At 46.8% G+C, this 18,364-nt stretch overlaps 1 protein-coding gene across 1 annotated transcript in view; it reads left to right on the top strand.

The window, feature by feature from the left end:
- The window catches only part of CNGB3 (cyclic nucleotide gated channel subunit beta 3), a gene marked incomplete at its 5' end in the record, with an annotated part of 53,954 nt that overhangs the window by 27,220 nt on the left and 8,370 nt on the right, over positions 1-18,364 (top strand). Inside the window, 2 exons of the mRNA XM_081070246.1 lie at positions 6,903-6,986; positions 12,387-12,505. Of these exons, the coding sequence (XP_080926372.1) occupies positions 6,903-6,986; positions 12,387-12,505 (203 nt within the window). The remainder of the gene's footprint in view (positions 1-6,902; positions 6,987-12,386; positions 12,506-18,364) is intronic.

Below are 18,364 nucleotides of genomic sequence, written 5' to 3'. Positions count from 1 at the left end.
GGCAGCATCTGACTGAGAGGAAAGGTTAAATCTTCACATCTTGCAAATGTTGTGTATAAAGTTAAATGCATTCTTTCCTGACATTTCCATTAAAGATGCAGTTCCTTCGAGCAAGAACCCATTTCCATTTATATTTCTGTTAAATGAGAAAAGTTATTTTTTTCTAGAGTCAAATGAAGTAGAAAATAAGTAGGTATGGAATCTTTCTAAATTTATTTTTGTGGAGACACTCTTATTTATACAAATGTGTTCTTTTCTTCGGGAGGAAATAGGCTGAGTAGGGAGCCTACACGCTGTTCTCATGAACTGTACCCCATTGGCTCGTGTTGCTTCTGCGTGAGCCGCAGGCATCACTGAGCACACAGAGCAGGGCTGCGGTTGCTCCCAGCGGTGGATGTGTCGGAAGGGCTCTGGGCAGAAGCCCACGGTGCGGGAACCTGGGGCCTGTCCACAGCACCAGGACGAGTTCTTTAGGGCCAGGGCGTGGCGACAACCAGAGGCGTCTAGGAAGGTCAGCGGGAACCAGGCCCATCCTGCAGACAGAGGCAGCAAGATGTCCATTTCAGAGACAGGAATAGACCAGGTTATCCAGGGCAACAAAGAAGGGTGACTGTCAACTGGTGGAAACCTCCCTGTGTTGACTTCTCCCTGAAAATGAATCTTCCATATGTGTACAAGGCAGGCAGGAGGAGAGAGGGAGAAAGAGACAGAAAACGAGAGAGACCAGAGCTGGAGGCTGGCGGATGCCCTTTGTGTCTTCCCGCTCTTCAGGGGGAGGGCAGATAAGGCGTGCTGGAAGATCGCGTGGCTCACAGATCTCTCATAGGTGCCCGAAGGAACACTTTAGGTTTATGTTGCAGGACGTCGGTCACATCTCCCAAGGCCTTCTGTCCATTTTGTAAACTTGGGAAGGGGCTCCGATGCAGCGCCGCGAGCAATCAGACCAGGGCATGGGTCCCGCTAAGGAACCTGCTTCGGGCGCGTCAGCAGACATGTCTGTGGCTCTATGTTTGCATTATGTTCAAGTGAAAACTCCAGAAAGCACAATGTGCTGCAGTTCTCTCCTGTACTGTTTCTGTCGTAGTTGAACAGCGAGTGTCATGAGGCTTTTGCAAAAGCAGCGTAAGTAAAGCTGGAGTGTCGTAAATTGTAATAAGGACTGTGTCACGTCAGGGCTGTCCTACTGCCCGTGACCCTTCAGCTTCCACACGTGTCACCATATGCCTGTCACGCCCAGTTCTGACATGCCCCTGTGTTAGGCTCTCTGACGAGACAGCGAATCACATGTGTACCCACAGGCAGAGTCATGTTCCGGAGTTGGCTCACGCAGTCAGGGGGCTGGCAGGTGTGAAACCTGAGGGGCAGGCCAGCACCTGGACACCCTGGGAAGAGCTGGCGCTGCAGCTCAAGTGGAAGCAGAGCTCCCCCTTCCTCAGGGGTGTCCCACTGCCTTCGACTGATTGGACGAGGCCCACCCACGCGTGGCACACAGGCGGCTTTACCCCAAGTCTAGTGATTTCAGTGCTAATCCCATCTAACACCCCCACGTTCACAGTGACATTTAGCCTGGTGTTGCAGAGATCTGAGTAGCATGGCCCGACCACTTGCCAGATAGGATTACCCATGAGCGCCCCGGGCTCTGTAAGAGCTGTGTGGGACGTAGCAAACCAAGATGCTGCTCACCCCATTCTTGAAAAGTGACGCCCAGGTCTCCTCGGAAACCCTCCCGGTGGCTGCTCACTGGCTGTGTGCACGGCACTGGACTAACTGCTGTGTCACTTCTCTCGAGTAACTGTCACAGCGAGCCTCTGACAGGTTTACGGCGGCCCCATTTCACAGAGTGCAAACCCCTGGGCTGACTGGGCCGCAGAGCTGGGAGCCATCTTGGGTGGGCACAGGCGTTCCCTGCACAGCCTGTGAGCGTCAGTCACCCCGCTGATGGCCCCTTTCAGACCCCCTGCCCCAGTGGCTGGGTAGCTGGGAAGGCGCCCAGGGGACAAGACTGTCCCCGCAGCCATGGAGCAGTGCGAGCTCCAGCCGCCCTGTGGTGATTGTCCCAGACTGACACTTGGCCCCCACACTTCACTTCACGGCCAGATAGCTGAACCCACACACTGTGCTATGCGCCTGGCTTTTCCCTCTTAATCAAGGAAAGGTGGAATTAGAGACAGATTTTTTAGTAAAACTGCTTCAGTCAGTCATGGTTAATTAGTAATATTTGCTGCTTCTACATGGGGTGATCAGAGTTTCTAAAGATCTTAGAGATGAATAGCCATATTATAATACTTTTCTTCATTTTTCATAAAATGGTTGTCTTCCTTGCAGGTTGCATGTGGTTCCAGCCTAAGCTCAAGTATTAAGCTAATAGCGCAATTCATTTCTGTGAGGTTGGGCAATTTCCCCTCCTTTATGATGATTTATTATTTTAATTTCTATTTTTAAGTATCTTTTATCAAATTAAATGCTAGGGAAATCACATTTTGCCTCTACCACAAAATTGCCACAAGTGCCAGAAAATGTAATGAAAAGTTCTGTTGTGCCACCTTGTGTCTAGAATTAAAATTTCATCCTTTAAACTGAAAAAGAGCCCAGGGCCTGACAGGAGACGAGAGACCCAAAGCTGCCAGCATGGGAAGGTGGGCACTGCCAGTCTGGGAGGGAGAGATCGCCTCTCGCTATCCGCTGCTCTGATGAAAATGCAGAACCCGTCCCGAACACGGCCCCTCCCTGGCATCTGTGTGTGTGATTATATGGCGACAGAGCCTGGACAGGATGTGAGCTGGCGAGTGAACGATTTCCACCACCACCCACCCCCAGTGACGCCCTCATCACACGTGCCATCACATGTCCTCTCCAGAGGCGGGAAACCAGAGTGCTGACGGGACAGTGCGTGCCATTTTTGGTAACTTTGGTTTCACTCTGGCATGTCAGCCACAAAGGTATTGTTGCTAGATTTTTTTTAAGTATTTTGAACAGTGAGCTTACAACCCAGGTGGACTCCACTCACCTTCACGTCCTGAGCAGTCACTCTGTCTAGAGCCCGAGGGGGACCCCAGAGGGTTGCCCGCGTGGCCCCTGCTCTGCTGCGCCTCCTAGTGCGGGAAGAACTCTGAGTAAGAGCCACCCTGGCTTGGTATGTGCCAGTCAGGTGACTCAGACATAGAAAGTGCCCGTGTCAGCACCGGGCACAGGGCAGGTGGTGTTGCTGTTAGCGCTGTTCTTACTGAGAAAGGCACTGACTCCACACAGGTCACGCAGGTTCTCCCCACGCCCCGCCTGACCTCAGGACTCACCCTCAGGGCCCCATCAGCGTGTGCCTTCCCCCTTGACTGACCCCGAAGCTCCTGGGAAAGTAGACGTAGTGCCAGTTCTGAAGGAAAATTTGGTAGAGGTGACTTTTAGTCGTGTTTGCAAATACTGAGCAGAGGGTCGAGTCCAGTGTCACTTAGAACTCCATACCTGATGACATTACAGTGCTTTGCAAACCGCTGCGCCCAGCAGCTCCCAGGCAGAGCATGGCGGGGTCGGCAGTGGCACGGGCGCCTGGGTGCAGGGCTCCCTGCCTGGATCCCCACCATCAGCTGCCCACTGAAATGGAGCTGACGGTGGAGCACAGCGCCTCCTCTCCAGGCTGTGCCTCACACACCCCCGGACCCCCTTGTGTACACGGGAGGCAGAGTTGAAGTCACAGTGGCTTGTCAGTTCTTGACAGTCCTAAGTTCTGTTTTGAAGAGGCAGGGCTGAGCCTAGAAATGGAGAAGTCCTGCGGGGAAGGTTTTCAAAGAGAAATTTTACCAACTTTGCAGTGCTGCTCCGTGCCTGCCATTGTTGAAAGGGGAACGTCCTGGGTACAGGAACGACCGTCTAAGCTACAGGTTATGTTCTGAGTGAAAGTAGAATTTCTCCCAACTCCATTCAAATCTCCAGAATCTTTACTCAAATCCATAAGGCACGGTTTTTATATAGCGCCCCATTTCATTCCTTCTATCAGTCCATATTATTTAGTGCCTCGCACATCACAAGCCCTGGAGAGACACAGGGGATATGGACGTGAATAATACGCAGAGCTCAGTGTAGCTTTAAGAAAAATACACTCTGTTGATATACGTCCTCTGACACCTGCACGTGTGACCTCAGGGAAACAGTGGACTTCCTAGCTTCGTTCCCTCCTGTAAAAAGCAGAGGTGATAACGGTATATTAATTAATGCTGGGCGTCACGAGGAGTTTGGAAGAATTAAACAGGTAAAGATAAGACAGTAGTATGTGTAATACACATGTTCTGTGTTAATGTAACGTTGGTTTAACTCCTATACAGGTGCTCGCACTTTATAGAAAAGGGGACATTTATGAAACAGTGACTGTGCGGACTTTCTGTAAATCAGAAAATGTCCTAATGGCATCTGCAAAGGAAAAGGAGCTGCATTACAAGGGGGAAAAGCTCGCCCCACAATGTGGTTTTCTTTTTTAATCACACAATATTGGAGCAAAGCATATTTCCAAAAAATAATCCTTTTCTGGGAGGGGAAAAAAGATCATTGTTTTCAAACACAGAGTAAAATGTGACGACTTCCTACTGCAAACTTCGTTTCACTAAGATGAGAAGGAGCTGCTCTTAGACCGTCATGGCCCAGTGCCATCTGTCCGTAAAGCAGTCATTAGAGGACAGGATCACTTGATTGACGGAATTTAAATTGTAAGTTTTTACTCCATGCGTTCCGCATCTCTGTTCCGTTTACATGACCTGATACATGCAAGTATGTTTATGAAAATGCACGTTTAAAGTGGTTCAAATGCTTTTGTCTGAGGAAAACCAGGCTATAAGCTGAGAGCTACCCTTTAAGTACTACTAAGGAAAGTGCTAAGTGTCTGCTCCTCCATTTAGGGCTTGGCTCCTGGTTTGCTGTGACACTCTCCCCTGACTCGGCTTCCCTTGGTGCTCCCTGCAGTGAGCTCACCTAAAGGATGGAGAAAACACATGAAACGTGCTCCTCCACAGAGGGGGTTTGTTCCTACAAACAACCTGGGGGGGTGTTTATTTTTATTCAAGTTGATAAAAATTAAAGTAGAAGCCTCATCCCGGCGTCTCCCCAGGCCCATCCTCCTTCCCCTCCCCAGGGGTGGCCAAGAGGATGAGTTTTCAGGGTACCCTTCCAATCCCCATTTTTATCATTTTACCTGATACCCATATGAACATCAATGGCAACCAGTGTTATTTCATGTCGGTGTTTCACAGTTGGAATCATTGAATATATGCTATACCTTGCTTTTGTGCAGACCTCATGATTTGTTGATTTCAATCATATCTACATACACAGAGAAGGAGGAAGGGAGGAGAAGGGGAAAGAGAGAGAGAGAGAGAGAGAACTGGTTTATTTCTGTGAACCACTCTATGGTGTTCTGACCTACAGACCTTCCATTTCTTTACCTGTCACACGCATCCTCAGGTGACCCAAATGTGCTGCCCACCTGAGCACCTTCCTGATGCTCTCCTCTCCCCCATCCCCGCTTCCAGGAGGAAGAAACCCCCCCTCGGAAGTTTCATGGGTACTTACCTGGGGTGTCTTACGACACAATTAACTTCTACCTTGTTTACTTCCAACATCCTCCCAACTGGACTTGCCCTCGTTTACCTTCCGTTGCTCCAAGTGCGTGGTACAAAGACTTGCTCAGGGCAGCTTATCATACTTATTGGGCTGTATTAATAAGGTTTTCCTGCCAGCCCTGGCCCTTCTTCTATCCTAGATAACCAAAGGCTCTACTCTGTCAAATAAATTTTTAAACTTCTAATAGCAAGTTCATCTGAATACTACTCACCAATGGCTACTTGAAGATACTTCAGTCATAAATTATTAACTTTCCTTATCAGTCAAGCAACCCCGAGGTCTAAATTTCATATGGATCTAGGTCAAGTGTTTGCTACTGAAATCATTACAGGAAACAGGTGACTGCTAAGAGAATGAGTACTCAGTCACAAATCAGCCCTTTGCTTCTCCTCCTCCTTCCCCGGGTTCTGACTTTAAGGAGTTCTCCGTAAAATCATAATTTCCTAAGGGATGGGCAGACTGACCACAAGAGGAAAGCTGCTACTTGTAGGCCGTTCTAGGAGGAAAAATTAAAACATTTGGAGAAAGCAAAAGATTCAAAACTACTATGTAAAAAAAGATTTTTGAAGCAGCTATAGATTTTTCTTAGTCTGTCATATAGATAAATTATAATTATTTGAAGAATACAAATGTAGACATATATCCCGACAAATCAAATGTGTTTCTTATACTATTAAAGTGGATATCAATTATATAAAGTCATTCACTCAGCAGATACTGCTTTTGTATCTATCACTCTGATTTTAAGAAGATGATAATTGTGTTGGAGAAGAAAGACATACAAGCTTGCAAAGTTAAACAGTAATATCTAATGATTGCTGAAAGATGTTATAAGAAAGAAAAACATTCAGCAAAGATTTGGATAAATGTCAGTCTTAATATACTACCAATATATTATTATATTATCATAATCTTTGATAGCTATCATTAATTAAGCACTAAGTTGTGCATGAGTAAAATTTACCATTATGAGATAAGTATTGTTTTTATCCCCATTTAACAGATTTGGAAACTGAGGGCTTGAGAGGTTACATGGTAATAGATACTGGAGACAGGCTTAAAAATCCCAAATCTATCTGACCAGCATCCAAACTCTTGCCATTATATACTAGGGGCTTCCCCCCCCCCTAAATTTTGGGACAAGACAACTCCATATCCATTGTCAACTAACACTGTAGTGGTAACACAGACGTCATCTATTATTATTTATTTCTATTGCATTTTAAAATCATTTGGAATATTGGCCTTTTGGCCGTGTCTACAAGAATTATTTTTCTCTTTATTGTTTTTCTCTTCAGGGTTGTGATACACAGATGCTTTATGACATGTTGTTAAGACTAAAATCCACCGTCTATTTACCTGGTGACATTGTCTGCAAAAAGGTGAGTGTGTGCTATTTTCCAATTATACAACAAGTAATAAGTACATTTGAGGAGTTCAGACATAAGTCAAGAGCATAGTTTAAATACAATTTGTCCCGGGTGAATTCTATAGCACAGAAATAATTAGGATGTACAATTCTGTAAAACAATAATGTGCTCTCAGAGTTCAAAACGGAACAAGACAATATGAGTTTCATTACCTCTGGGACGTAAGTGGGTAGTCTGAAAAGTTGCTTCGTATAAATGTAAATGCTCAAGCATCGCACCCCATTAATTCCAAATATTTAAAGTGGAGGAAAAAGTTACAGAAATAAAAGGCGATTCTACCCTTTTCTGAAAGGCAGTTACCTCCATTTAGCTCACTAAGTTAGTAGATAATCAATATCACCTTTCAAAAAATTTTACTGTGCTTTTTATGATTACAGAAGTAATACATGTTCACTATTTTTGACATGGAAAACGTGTAAGAACCCAAAAACAGAAATCCCACACCCAGAAATAATCGCTATTAATATATTTTGTCCTATCTTTTTATACTGATTGAAGGATAGTTTTATAAAATTGGCATCATACTGTACTTATGTTTTGAAAATTATTCTGTCAGGTAACAGTATATCATATGAACATTTTACATATTATTAAATAATCTTCTGCGGCCCTTTCAAAGCTGCATAATATTCCAATCTATAAATATATCATAATCAATTTCCAAATATTTGCTATTATAAATAACTCTAAAATGAACATTTTGCACATCTCCAGTTACTAATGTGAGGGGGGAGAGAAGGAATGACGACCTTGGGTTTAAATCTTGAGACTAAATCAATAGTAAACTCAGTAATCAAAATAAACAGGAGAGGAAGGTGAGTAGTTCAAAGAAATGAGAGACGATCCACCACAACTCGGGGCTTTACCAGGAGCCCGGGCGAGAAGCACGTGTATTGTTCCAAAGTCAGGAGTCAGTGCCCTGGTGGTGTAAGCAGAAGCTGCTGCAGGACACAGAGTGAGGACACTGGCCCCACAGGGGCACCAGCCAGGTGTCCTGGAGAAGATGGTGTTCAAGCCGGTCTTAACGGCTGGATTGACATGAACCAGGAGGAAACAGGCATTCCAGACAGAGGAAGGAGTGAGCGTGCACTAAAGCTGAAAGGAAGAAACTGTCTGCAGAGGGCGTGCAGAGAACAACAAGTCACGACTTAGAAAATGTGGGTATTGTTTGTTCAGTGAAACGCAGTGTTTTTTGAAGACGGCGGGCCCGGCACAGTGCCAGGGGCTGGGTATAATCAGCAGTGAGGAAGAAAACATGGTTTTGTCCTCCAGGGGCTTTCAGTCTACTGCCAGACTGTTCCGTTCACAGTGTACATCAAATGCCCTGGCTTTAGGAGTCTGGGCTCCATCCCCAGAAATTCAGTTGGTCTGGGTGGAGCCCATATATTCATGTTTTTTAAAAACTCCCAGATGATTCTAAAATGCAGCCAAAATTGAGAATCACTGGCCCGATGGAAGAGACAAACAGTAAACAAGGGACATTAAGTAAATGCGTAACTCCAACATGTGCTGACTTCTCTAAAGTCTCCTATAAAGGGAAAGTGAAGTTGCCAGCACACTGTGTAGTAACAGAGCAGAAAGGGGGAGGTTTTCGGGTCGTCAGACATGACCTGCAAAATCTAAAGAGAAATAGTTCTTGAAGAAGGAAGTGGAGAGGACAACATTTGACATGAAGACTTGGGCCTGTGAGGCAGGGCAGAGCTTGGCGTATTCAAGGAAAGGAAACAAGTGGTCAGCAGGGAGCATGGTGAAAGACGAAGTCAGAGTGTAGGGGGCAGACCTGGTGCGCAGGTGGAAATCAGTGTCGTCCAGGGGAGGAGGGGCCTGGCAAGTAATGGAAGCTGACTGCGCTAGAAGCTGACGGAAAGGTCAGAGAAGAGGCCGGAGGCTGTGCCTTTGAGGAATGCATATTTGTGGAGGACATCAAGGAGAGGAACCCGAGAGGGCAGCAAGGAGGGGCTGTCGGAGAGAGAGGTTGTGATGTGGTGGAAACCGAGACAAATTCGTCCGAGGTAAGAGTAGGCAGACTGGTGGCAGGAAATCATTTCCATTCCAACGGGAAAAAGAGAGCTCAGCTCAGCCAGAGAGCCCTGGAAGACGAGGTGCCTTTGCCGTGATAGCGCCGTCCTGCCCCAAACGGCCAGTCCGGGTGTTCCAGGGCCCGAAAACGGAGGTGACAGAGCCCTCAGCACCCACGCCCCTCAGCAGCGCAACATGTGAAATGCAGACGAGATGGGCCTTCTCCTTTCTGAGTCTCTCTTCATGTCCCTCACTAAGAAACACAGGTCAGTGAGCACACCTGAGGGAAGGGAAGGAGCCGAGGGGAGAAGGCGTGGATGACAAGCCACCTTTCTTGGTTCTGTCTTTAAGTGGGGAGTTAAATCATAGTAGATAGTGACAGAGATGGAAGGGGGTTACTTGACCAGATTGTACACAGCTGAACCCACATTAGTTTTTGCTTATCGTTTCCACGAATCAGTGAAGGAAAAGGGGAGCCGAAACCTCAGGTCCTGTTGAGGCTGGAGGTTGCCTGAAGGACTAAAGAAACCAAGTTGGCCGACCTCCCTTTCCTCGCGTGGCTCCTAAACTTACTGAGGGAGTCTCTTGGAAGGCTGCAGAGAATGTTTGGGAGTTTTCCCAGGAATCATTGGCAAGAATTAGAGTGTTGTGATGCCCCGCTAGCCTTGGAAGTGGCTAGTTCCCACCCAGGAACCCCGAGAATTTGAAGTGCTCACTCACTAGGGGTTCCTGCCCTACATGAAACTCGTGCATTTCTACACTTTCTCCAAATTAGTTCATAAACCAACCACCAGAGCTTGGTTCGACCTCATTTTGCACATGCTGTCAGACCTTGCGCTCTGAGGAATGTCTACTTCATTTGAATGTTAATTAAACTTGCCGGAAAGACTTAAATTAGCCTAGAAATATGCAAGAAGTAGTGGAAATTTTGGTTCGTTGATTATGCCAGATCTCCTTGGAAAATTATTGAAATGATCATTAAAAAATAATTAAAAGTGCTGAACTGTATTTAAATACCCATTATGCACTTCTTCCTCCAGTCAGTTGTAATAACTGCCTTTGAAAAATCATTCCAGTCCCTTGACAATTACTTCATGCAAAGAATATGGAATACGACCCTTTTCTCTTCATTAATTCCCAGAGTATCTCTTGGGACACTAACTTTCAGATACTTTCCCTGATTTTAAAAATAATTCATAGCTATTTTATTGGTTTCTAAGAGATCAGCCTTGATATTGGACTCGTTGTCAGATATGGTCTATCTGTGGGTGTTGTACAGTCAGGTGACAGGTGCTGCCGGTTCTGATGCCATCGTCTGCCAGCCATGTGAGTCTGCACACGGCACAGCTGTCCAAGCTTCTGCCACCAACTCTTAAATAAGAATAGCGGTCTCTCGTCTATTTGACCTCACTGGACTTCTGCAAGAATTAAAGGAGTTAGTACCTTTGAAAGTGCTTTGCAATTGTAAAGTAGCATGGTCTGTTAGAAGGAATACAGGAATTAAAATAGGAGCAATGGAACTGTGATATCATGGAAATAGCCATAATAAAATCCATCTGTATTGGAATTGCTACTTTGATCTGTAGTTGAGAATAAATATTTGCTTCCTGTTCTGCGCAGTGTACAACATGAACATACGTCCTGCATGGCTCAGTTAGGAGATGTGCGTGCTAGGCTTCCTTTTGCTTCTGATGGCTGTCATGGAGCTTTGGCTAGTCAGCTAAACCAGGCTGTGCCTTTATTTTTCTTTCTGTAAAATGGAAATAATTATACTTTCTCTACCTTCCTCAGAAAGGTAATGGGGAGATAAAATGAGGGTTTTGACTTCACAGAGGTTAACTAAGAGGTGGGGTGGGAAAACTTGAAACTCAACCCAAAAGTATAATACAACAGTAATTAACGTTCAGGAAAATAATGCTTGATGTTAAAAAACGTCAGGACTTCCCATAGAGTGGTGAAATTCTAGTTCCCTCCTGCATAAATGAGTGTCTGTGTCATAAGCCCTGTGCTCAGTACTGGGACACAGTGGCCATCTCAGCCACCACAGAGCATAGACAATAACCAACGTCGTTTAATCCTGAGTTAATTTTAGTGTATTTAGTGTATCCTTTGAAAACATGGCTGACAAACATATTTGATTAACTCCAATAACCCAGTCCCCTCCTGAACCAAGTATGTGTCACGCTACTTTTTTATAGCTCTGGGTGATCAAGACTTAATTCCCTGAGATATAGCTCCTGTTGTCCAAGTAGTTTGCCTATTTTCTGCAAACCAGCGTATTCAGAGCCTAACAGCTTCTCTTGGCCCAGATGTCACTGAGGTGTCTTATAAGACACATTTATTCTTTGGGATCTTGGAGTGAGAAGACACATTCCGGTAGCCCCACAACCACCGACTCGTTTGGTGATTTGCATGACTCAACATAAAGTGATATTTATGGCTTAAGGTTTATTAGAGCAAAGCGTACAGTGCAAGAACAGCCAAGAAAAAGACACACATTGGCGAAGACTAGAGAATCTGCAGGCCTCCTGGGTCCTGTTTCTGAGATGGTCACATGGACGTGCTTTCCTCTCCAGCTGTGGACTATAGACTCAAGGGCAAAATGTCCCCATGGAGGGAAGCTCCTGAGTCCTGGGAGCCAGAGTCTCAAGTGGGGCTGGCGGCTGAGTGGCTCCATGACTGGCCCTGGCCTGGGCCCCACACTTGATACCAACTACACTGGCAGATCTTGGTGTTTACGTGACACAGTGCCGACAGCCCACGTGGTCTGCCCCGGGGCCGCAGGCGTACCGAATAACACCATTAACCAGTGACCATGGAACACCCTTGGACGTCAACGAGGGTTCCTGCCCTGGCTCCAGGAGTCGTGAGTCAAACGACCTGCTGCGTTAACATTTTTCTCTCAATTTGGAACAACAATGCTAGCTTAAAGGCTCTTATGCCCCAGTTTCTAAAATCAGACCTGAGTGCTGCAGGCAGAATGGCATGGCTGCAGCCCCTGTCTCCGGCTAGACCAAGGCCTTCTTCAGAGCGAAGCAGTGGGCACCCAGCCAGGGTGGCCACTTAATCTCCTCGGCTATGGAATTTGCGGGAACAGTGTGCTAACTGACACGTCCACGTGTCCACTGGCAGCTCAGTGCTCTCATGTCCCACTCATCTCCTTGCACCTGACGGGCCCAGCCAATGCCCGTCACTACCTCAGGCCTTAGGTGATTGCTCTGCCATTGATTCCTTGCTTCCCTCATTTCCATTGATTCCTCTAGGAGAGTTAATGTTTCTTTATTTGGGGAGTAAATGTCAAGAATAAAGCTCTCCTTTATGTTTGGCATACAGGGAGAAATCGGCAAGGAAATGTATATTGTCAAGCAAGGAGAAGTGCACGTTCTTGGAGGTTGTGATGGCGCACAAGTTCTGGCCACTCTGAAAGCTGGGACAGTGTTCGGAGAGGTCAGGTACCCGAAAGATGCTTCGTAAATATGAAAGTCTGTCATTTGTCATGGAAGAAACATCTTAGGTCATAGAATGAGGAGATTGCCTGCTCCAGCTTATCAAAGGTTTGATTCTGCTGAGAGCATTGACAAAAGAAGGGTTTTCACATTTCTGTTTCTTCCTTCCTTCTCTTCCCCAAAAGACTTGGCTCTGCAACTGTTTAGTCCCGAGACTTAGGTCAGTGTTTCACATAAGGTAGACACTGAGTCTCTTGACTGAATATATGAATGAGTGAATGAGTGAATGAATGAACGAAGGAACCAACAAATGAATGAACAAATAGTGAAAGAAGAGATTGGAAGAGTTCGTTGCTGTCAGGTTGTTGGAAGACTTGAATGGAGGCTAAGACAGCAGTTCTGAGTAGGCGAATGGCGTCGTCACAGCTGTGGGACCAAATTGCCTGAGCACACATTCGAGTTTTTCACTTACTAGCTTTGTCCCTAGTCATGTGACCTCTGTGTCCCTCGGTTTCCTCACCTTAATGATAATAATAACAGTACACATCTTAGAGGTTGACAAATGAGTTAGTTATTGAAATGGCCCAGTATCTAGTAAGAGCTCAATAAATACTAACTATTGCTGTTATTTCCTATTGGCCAAGAGAAGTTTAATCTACAAGTAAGTCCCCAAGAGTGAGAAGATTAAAAAAATAAATAAAATAAATTTAAAAAAGAAAATAGCAAATTTAAGCATTTTGTGTGCTAGACACGTCTGCATGCATTATTGTATTTAAACTTATTTATTCATCCAACAAACACGCGCTGAGTGCCCAGTACATGGTGGCTTGTCAGGTGTTGCTCTAAACTCTGGGGAAATAGTGTGAAAGCAGTGAGTGAGAGGTGCCCCTCACAGCCTCGGTCACGCAGGGGAGCTGACAGTAGACAAGGTAAGTTCACGTTGTGGTAACTGTGACGGGGAAATGGTAGAAGTGACCGGGGATGATCCTCAGGTGCGCTGCTCAGGGACACATTATAGGGGAGCTGAGATGTCCAGGAATGGGGGAGAGCTGCCCCGACGACAGCCGGCCGTGCCGGGGCCTGGGGTGAGGCCGGCGCCTCTGGCGAAGGACCTGCAGGTCAGCGTGTGAGCTCAGTGCATGAGGGGCGCGGGGCAGAGAGGACGGGGCTCAGCCCCCCCAGGGCCTTCTCAGGAAGGACTTTGTGTTTCATTCCAAGTACAAATGGTGCCACTGGGGGTTAAGGCAAAGGAACAGCACAACCTGAACTATGACTGTAGAGGACCAGCAGCAGCCCTGTGGAGAAGGGACAGTGGGCATCAGGAACGGCATGGAGGCCACGGGTTGGAAGAGAGCTGCCGTGGTTCTGTGAAGGACGATGGAGTGTAGCTCGAGGCAGCTGCCCTGAGGAGGAGATGTGCTGCCAGGCAGTTGTTCACATGCTCGTTTCCGACAGAGGAAGCTGTGGCTGCAGCGGCCAGTGGTCTTGTCTGATAACATAGCTCGTCAGAGGAAGGGACGGCGTTCAAGCCCGGGTTTCGTGGGTCCGCTCCAGGGACCTTCCCATCACACACGAAACAGAGGCATTCGCTCAGCCTCTAACTTCACAGCTGCCAAGACGTTATTTCTTTGTTGGTAATGTGGCTTCTCTTTTTAGTCTTTCTCGTTAAAGCTGGGGGCACTGCCATGAGCATCCAGCTCTTGGGGCACTGGTGGGGACACTTCCCAGAAGGTCCAAGATCTGACCTCTTTGCCTCTTTTCTATCGTTTTCTTACGGGGAGTCCTTGCAAAGGTGATTTAGTATTAACAGTCACCGAAATCTTCAAGGTCATAAAACAGGCAACAGTCTAATTCGAAACATTGCAGGAAGTCATTAGCTGACCTCTCCCAAGGCTGGAGCGCTCCCCGAAGAGCAAAGCTTTAGAAGTACAGGTATGTTAACTGCTGACATTATCATCATTGCAGGAGGAAATACTCCAGGAATAGAATCCAGGTGCTGCTGACTTGTAAAGGAGTCTTAGATTTTTGACAGCAGCCTCTCAAATAAATCTTCTATTACCCATTTGGTTTCTAAGGCCAAATTGAAAGCAGTAGATCAGACACGCTTGAAACTAGCTCAGTAGTCTAGCTGATCCAAGCAAAAGGGAGCATTTTGCCTTGATGCTCTTCTTGGCCGTGGTTGAGGAGAAGCAGGGCATGTGTGCCTCTTCCAGATGCCCACGGGCTTCATAGGCCGGCAGCTGTCACACACCTCTGGAGTGCCAGCTTTTTATTCCAATGACAGGCCTGCTGCCAAACATTGAGATGCAGAAAGGTCTGCTAATAGTGTTTACTACTCAGAAATGCTGTGACCTTTGTTAAAATGAGCTAAACGCAGCACTAGCATGTAGCTTCTTAAAGAGGACCTTTTTTCTTAGGAAAAAACAAGAACACTGAGGGCTTTCAAGGACATTATATATTAATCCAAAAGAGCAAAGCCCTGACTAAAAAATAGATTTACAGCCTGTCGTGGAGAAAACCCAGACCACATTTCCAATTACCATCTGAAAGTGCAGACACCTCATTTTTAAAAGAGACCCAGGGTCTGCCAAGGGGTGGCCTTGTGGTGGTTTGGACTCAGTTGTTTCCCTGACTCACACACTTAGTGCCAAGGTATTTAACTACTTCCTACCCTCTTTCCATATCTGTGAAAAATCTCAATTTTCTTGAAACACATCTGAATTGTTGCCGTTGGTATCGCTGTTAGGTGTCAGTAGGATTCCCTGCTGGTTCCATCTCTCTTTGGAATGTCCTCCCCCTGGAAAACACGTACTCACCCTTCAAGACTAACGCAAAGGTCACCCATCTGAAGCCACTCTAACCACCCCCAAGACAACTATTTGCTCCCTGTTCTGTGCCCTCATGGCATTTTATTCATGACTTTAGCACAGTGGTTGCCTCTGATTTATAATTGTTTGTTCAGACAGACCTGCCAAACCGACTGAGCTATTAAAATATAAGAACTAGAACTTTCCATCTTTATGTCACCAGCACCTACATAAAAACTATACAATAAGTGTTGGTTTTTATTTATATCCTGCCTCCATTCAAAACCAATTTGCAGGAGCTATTCAGCCATTTCTAATTAATTAAATAGTTAATAGTGATTTGATCAAAACAGCAGAAAACTGTGTTTGAGCTCCCTTATAGCATAATGTGAAGAGCCTCAAAGAAGGTCACGTGTGGCATGGGAGCGAGAGACGGCCACCTCCGTCCAGGTGCGACAGGAAACGGAAGGACGGGAGGTTCCAGAAGGGACTGCGCCCGGGAGGGAGCACACACACGCGGTGATGAAACGCACGCTGCACAAGGAGCAGCACGGCCCTCGGACTGGCCGTCACTTGAGGTTCCTGAGACCTGAAGGCAGACCTTTCAGCTCCGCTACATGACGTGTGGGGACAGTAGTGTGTGCACGTGGGCCGTCCTGGTAGCCCCTCCTGTAGGCCTGTCGTGGGGTGACGGGCTGTGTCCATGTCCTGTCCCCTGGAACCTGTGACTGTGATCTTACTTGGAAAAGAGTGTCTTTGCAGATGTCATTAAATTAAGGCTCTCAAGATGAGGCCATTCTGGATTATCTGGAGGGGCCCGAAATCCAGTGACGAGTGTCCTCACAGAAGACAGAACAGGAGGTGACACAAGAAGAGGCCGTGTGAAGGTGAGGCAGAGACAGGTGTGCTGCGGCCACAGCCAGGGGCCGCCAGGACCCCAGCAGCTGGGAGAGCAGGGAGGAATGTCCCAGAGTCCCGCTGGGAGCACAGCCCTGCCGACCACTGGGCTCTGCACTTCCGGCCTCCAGGGCTGGGAGAGAACGTTTCTGGTGTAAGTCACTAGTTTGGGGGTAATTTGTGACAGCAGCGCCGGGAAACTAATACAATACCAAACTCTGCGTTATAAACTTTTGAAATTTTACGGGAAAAAGACGCACTTGGCATGTCCCTCTACTCACCCTGTGGCCAGTCCACCCCCAAGACCACCGGTCACCTGTACTGTGTCTCCGCCACTGCACCTTCCCCTCTCCACTGTCCCCGTGGGCACAAGCCACCATCAGCTCTCCCTGGACAGCTGCAGTGGCCACCGCCAGTCTCCCGCTGCACGGCCGCGTCCTCTGCAATGCGGTCTCCACACGGCCTCCGCAGGGAGCTTCAGGAAGCACAGACAGGATTGTGCCACCACCCTCAACGCTGGCCTAGACCACGCAGCGCTTCGTCGTATCCTTAGGAATGATGCCATTGTGCGCGTGGGACCTGCACGTGCCTGCGCCTTGCTGTCCTTGGTCCAGACTGCAGTGCCTTCACTGCCACGCGCCGTGCAGCCAGGGAGGGTGGCGCAGGCTGGTCTCTGCCAGGGTCCCCGCCGCACCCCCGTCCCTCTCCTAGCTTCCATCGGGAGCCACCGCCTCCCGCCTCCAGCGCCTCCAGTTCTCGGTGCCAGGCGCTCTTCCGCAGAACCGGTCTGGGTAATGCACGCGCATCGGCGCCGGCTTCCTCAGTGTCTGTCTTTCTCACCAGCCTGCATGGCTGTGCCAGCCGTGCTCTGCAGCAAGTGAGGGCTGCAGGACCGCCCCCCGCAGCTCTGCCCTCCCTCAGGCACAGGTGCCATTGACTTTGCAGAAGGGGGCATTTTTCTCGCCAGCTTTGCCCCACCCCCAGGACTGCATGTGCCCAGAAAGGCTCCAGTTTTCTATTTTGCACAAAGACAGGCTCCCAGGGACCCTCGCAGACACATTAGGTTTGTTCTGCCCTCGAGCCCCTGCCCTTAGTGCAGTGCCTGGCCCTACCAAACAGTCATGACTAAATCAGTGGGCGTCATCATCTGTCCATCTGCGCAAGTGCACTAACAGACATCCATTTCTGTCATGAATATGCATATTCGGCCTAGTGCCCTTGTCAGATTGCATTATTAACAAGCGCACTGCTGTATTTATTTTTGTAAAATTACTTTGCCTTTCTTTTATTTCTTTGAGGCTTATTCCCAAAAGTGAAATAACTAGGTCAAACTGTAGAAACATTTCTATGACTCTTACAATATACGGGCAGATTACTTTCTAGAAAAATTGAACCAATTTATAATACAACACGGGGTGTATAGCTATTTTCCCCAGCATCACTGATATTTATTATTCCCACTGGTTTTGCATTTTAATAGGTTGTTGTAATTTTCTGTAAATAGTGCCTAGAAAATAATAGGTTCTCAATAAATACTTGCTGAATGAATTAATTTTCTACGGGCTTATTTATTTTCATAAATGTGATGATCATTTGCTTTCTGCATCTCTTCCTTTGTCACCATCCTTTTTCGTCAGCTGTAACGCATTTTTGAGTAGAATTTTGGCACTGATACATCTTTCTCTGTTTTAGAGTGCCCGGCTTTCATTTCAAATATTTACATGCTGACCTTCCACCAGTTATATTGGTCAAATTGTCAATTCTGTGGATATTTTTATATTTATATCATTGGGAAAGGGCCAGATATTTTGAAAAACTAACTTTAAACCTGTTTTTTCCCTCCAAACAATGTTTGCGTATTTCTCCTGAACAACGTTTTTAAAATGGGTGTTCCAAGGGACACGTCTAGTTTTTTGGACTATTTTGATTCCAAAATCTTACTCTTCATCAGAGTAACTCTGTTATTCCTTCCTCACCCCCGCCCTTGGCTTTCGTAAAAGACAGAAATACTAGACACATTAAAAGTATGAAGATTTGTTAATAATGACAGGAAAAACTCCTCATTTCCATTTTTTTTCTATCTCAGACCTGTAAACAAACACTGTTTTGAAAGTATGTGTTTGTATTTTCACTGCAGCCTTCTGTAAACAGTGTCTTTGAT

The sequence above is a fragment of the Rhinolophus hipposideros genome, assembly GCF_964194185.1.
Source record: "Rhinolophus hipposideros genome assembly, chromosome: 13".
Taxonomy (NCBI): domain Eukaryota; kingdom Metazoa; phylum Chordata; class Mammalia; order Chiroptera; family Rhinolophidae; genus Rhinolophus; species Rhinolophus hipposideros.
Note: the sequence above shows the minus strand (reverse complement) of the source record. Positions and strands in the feature narration are given on the sequence as shown.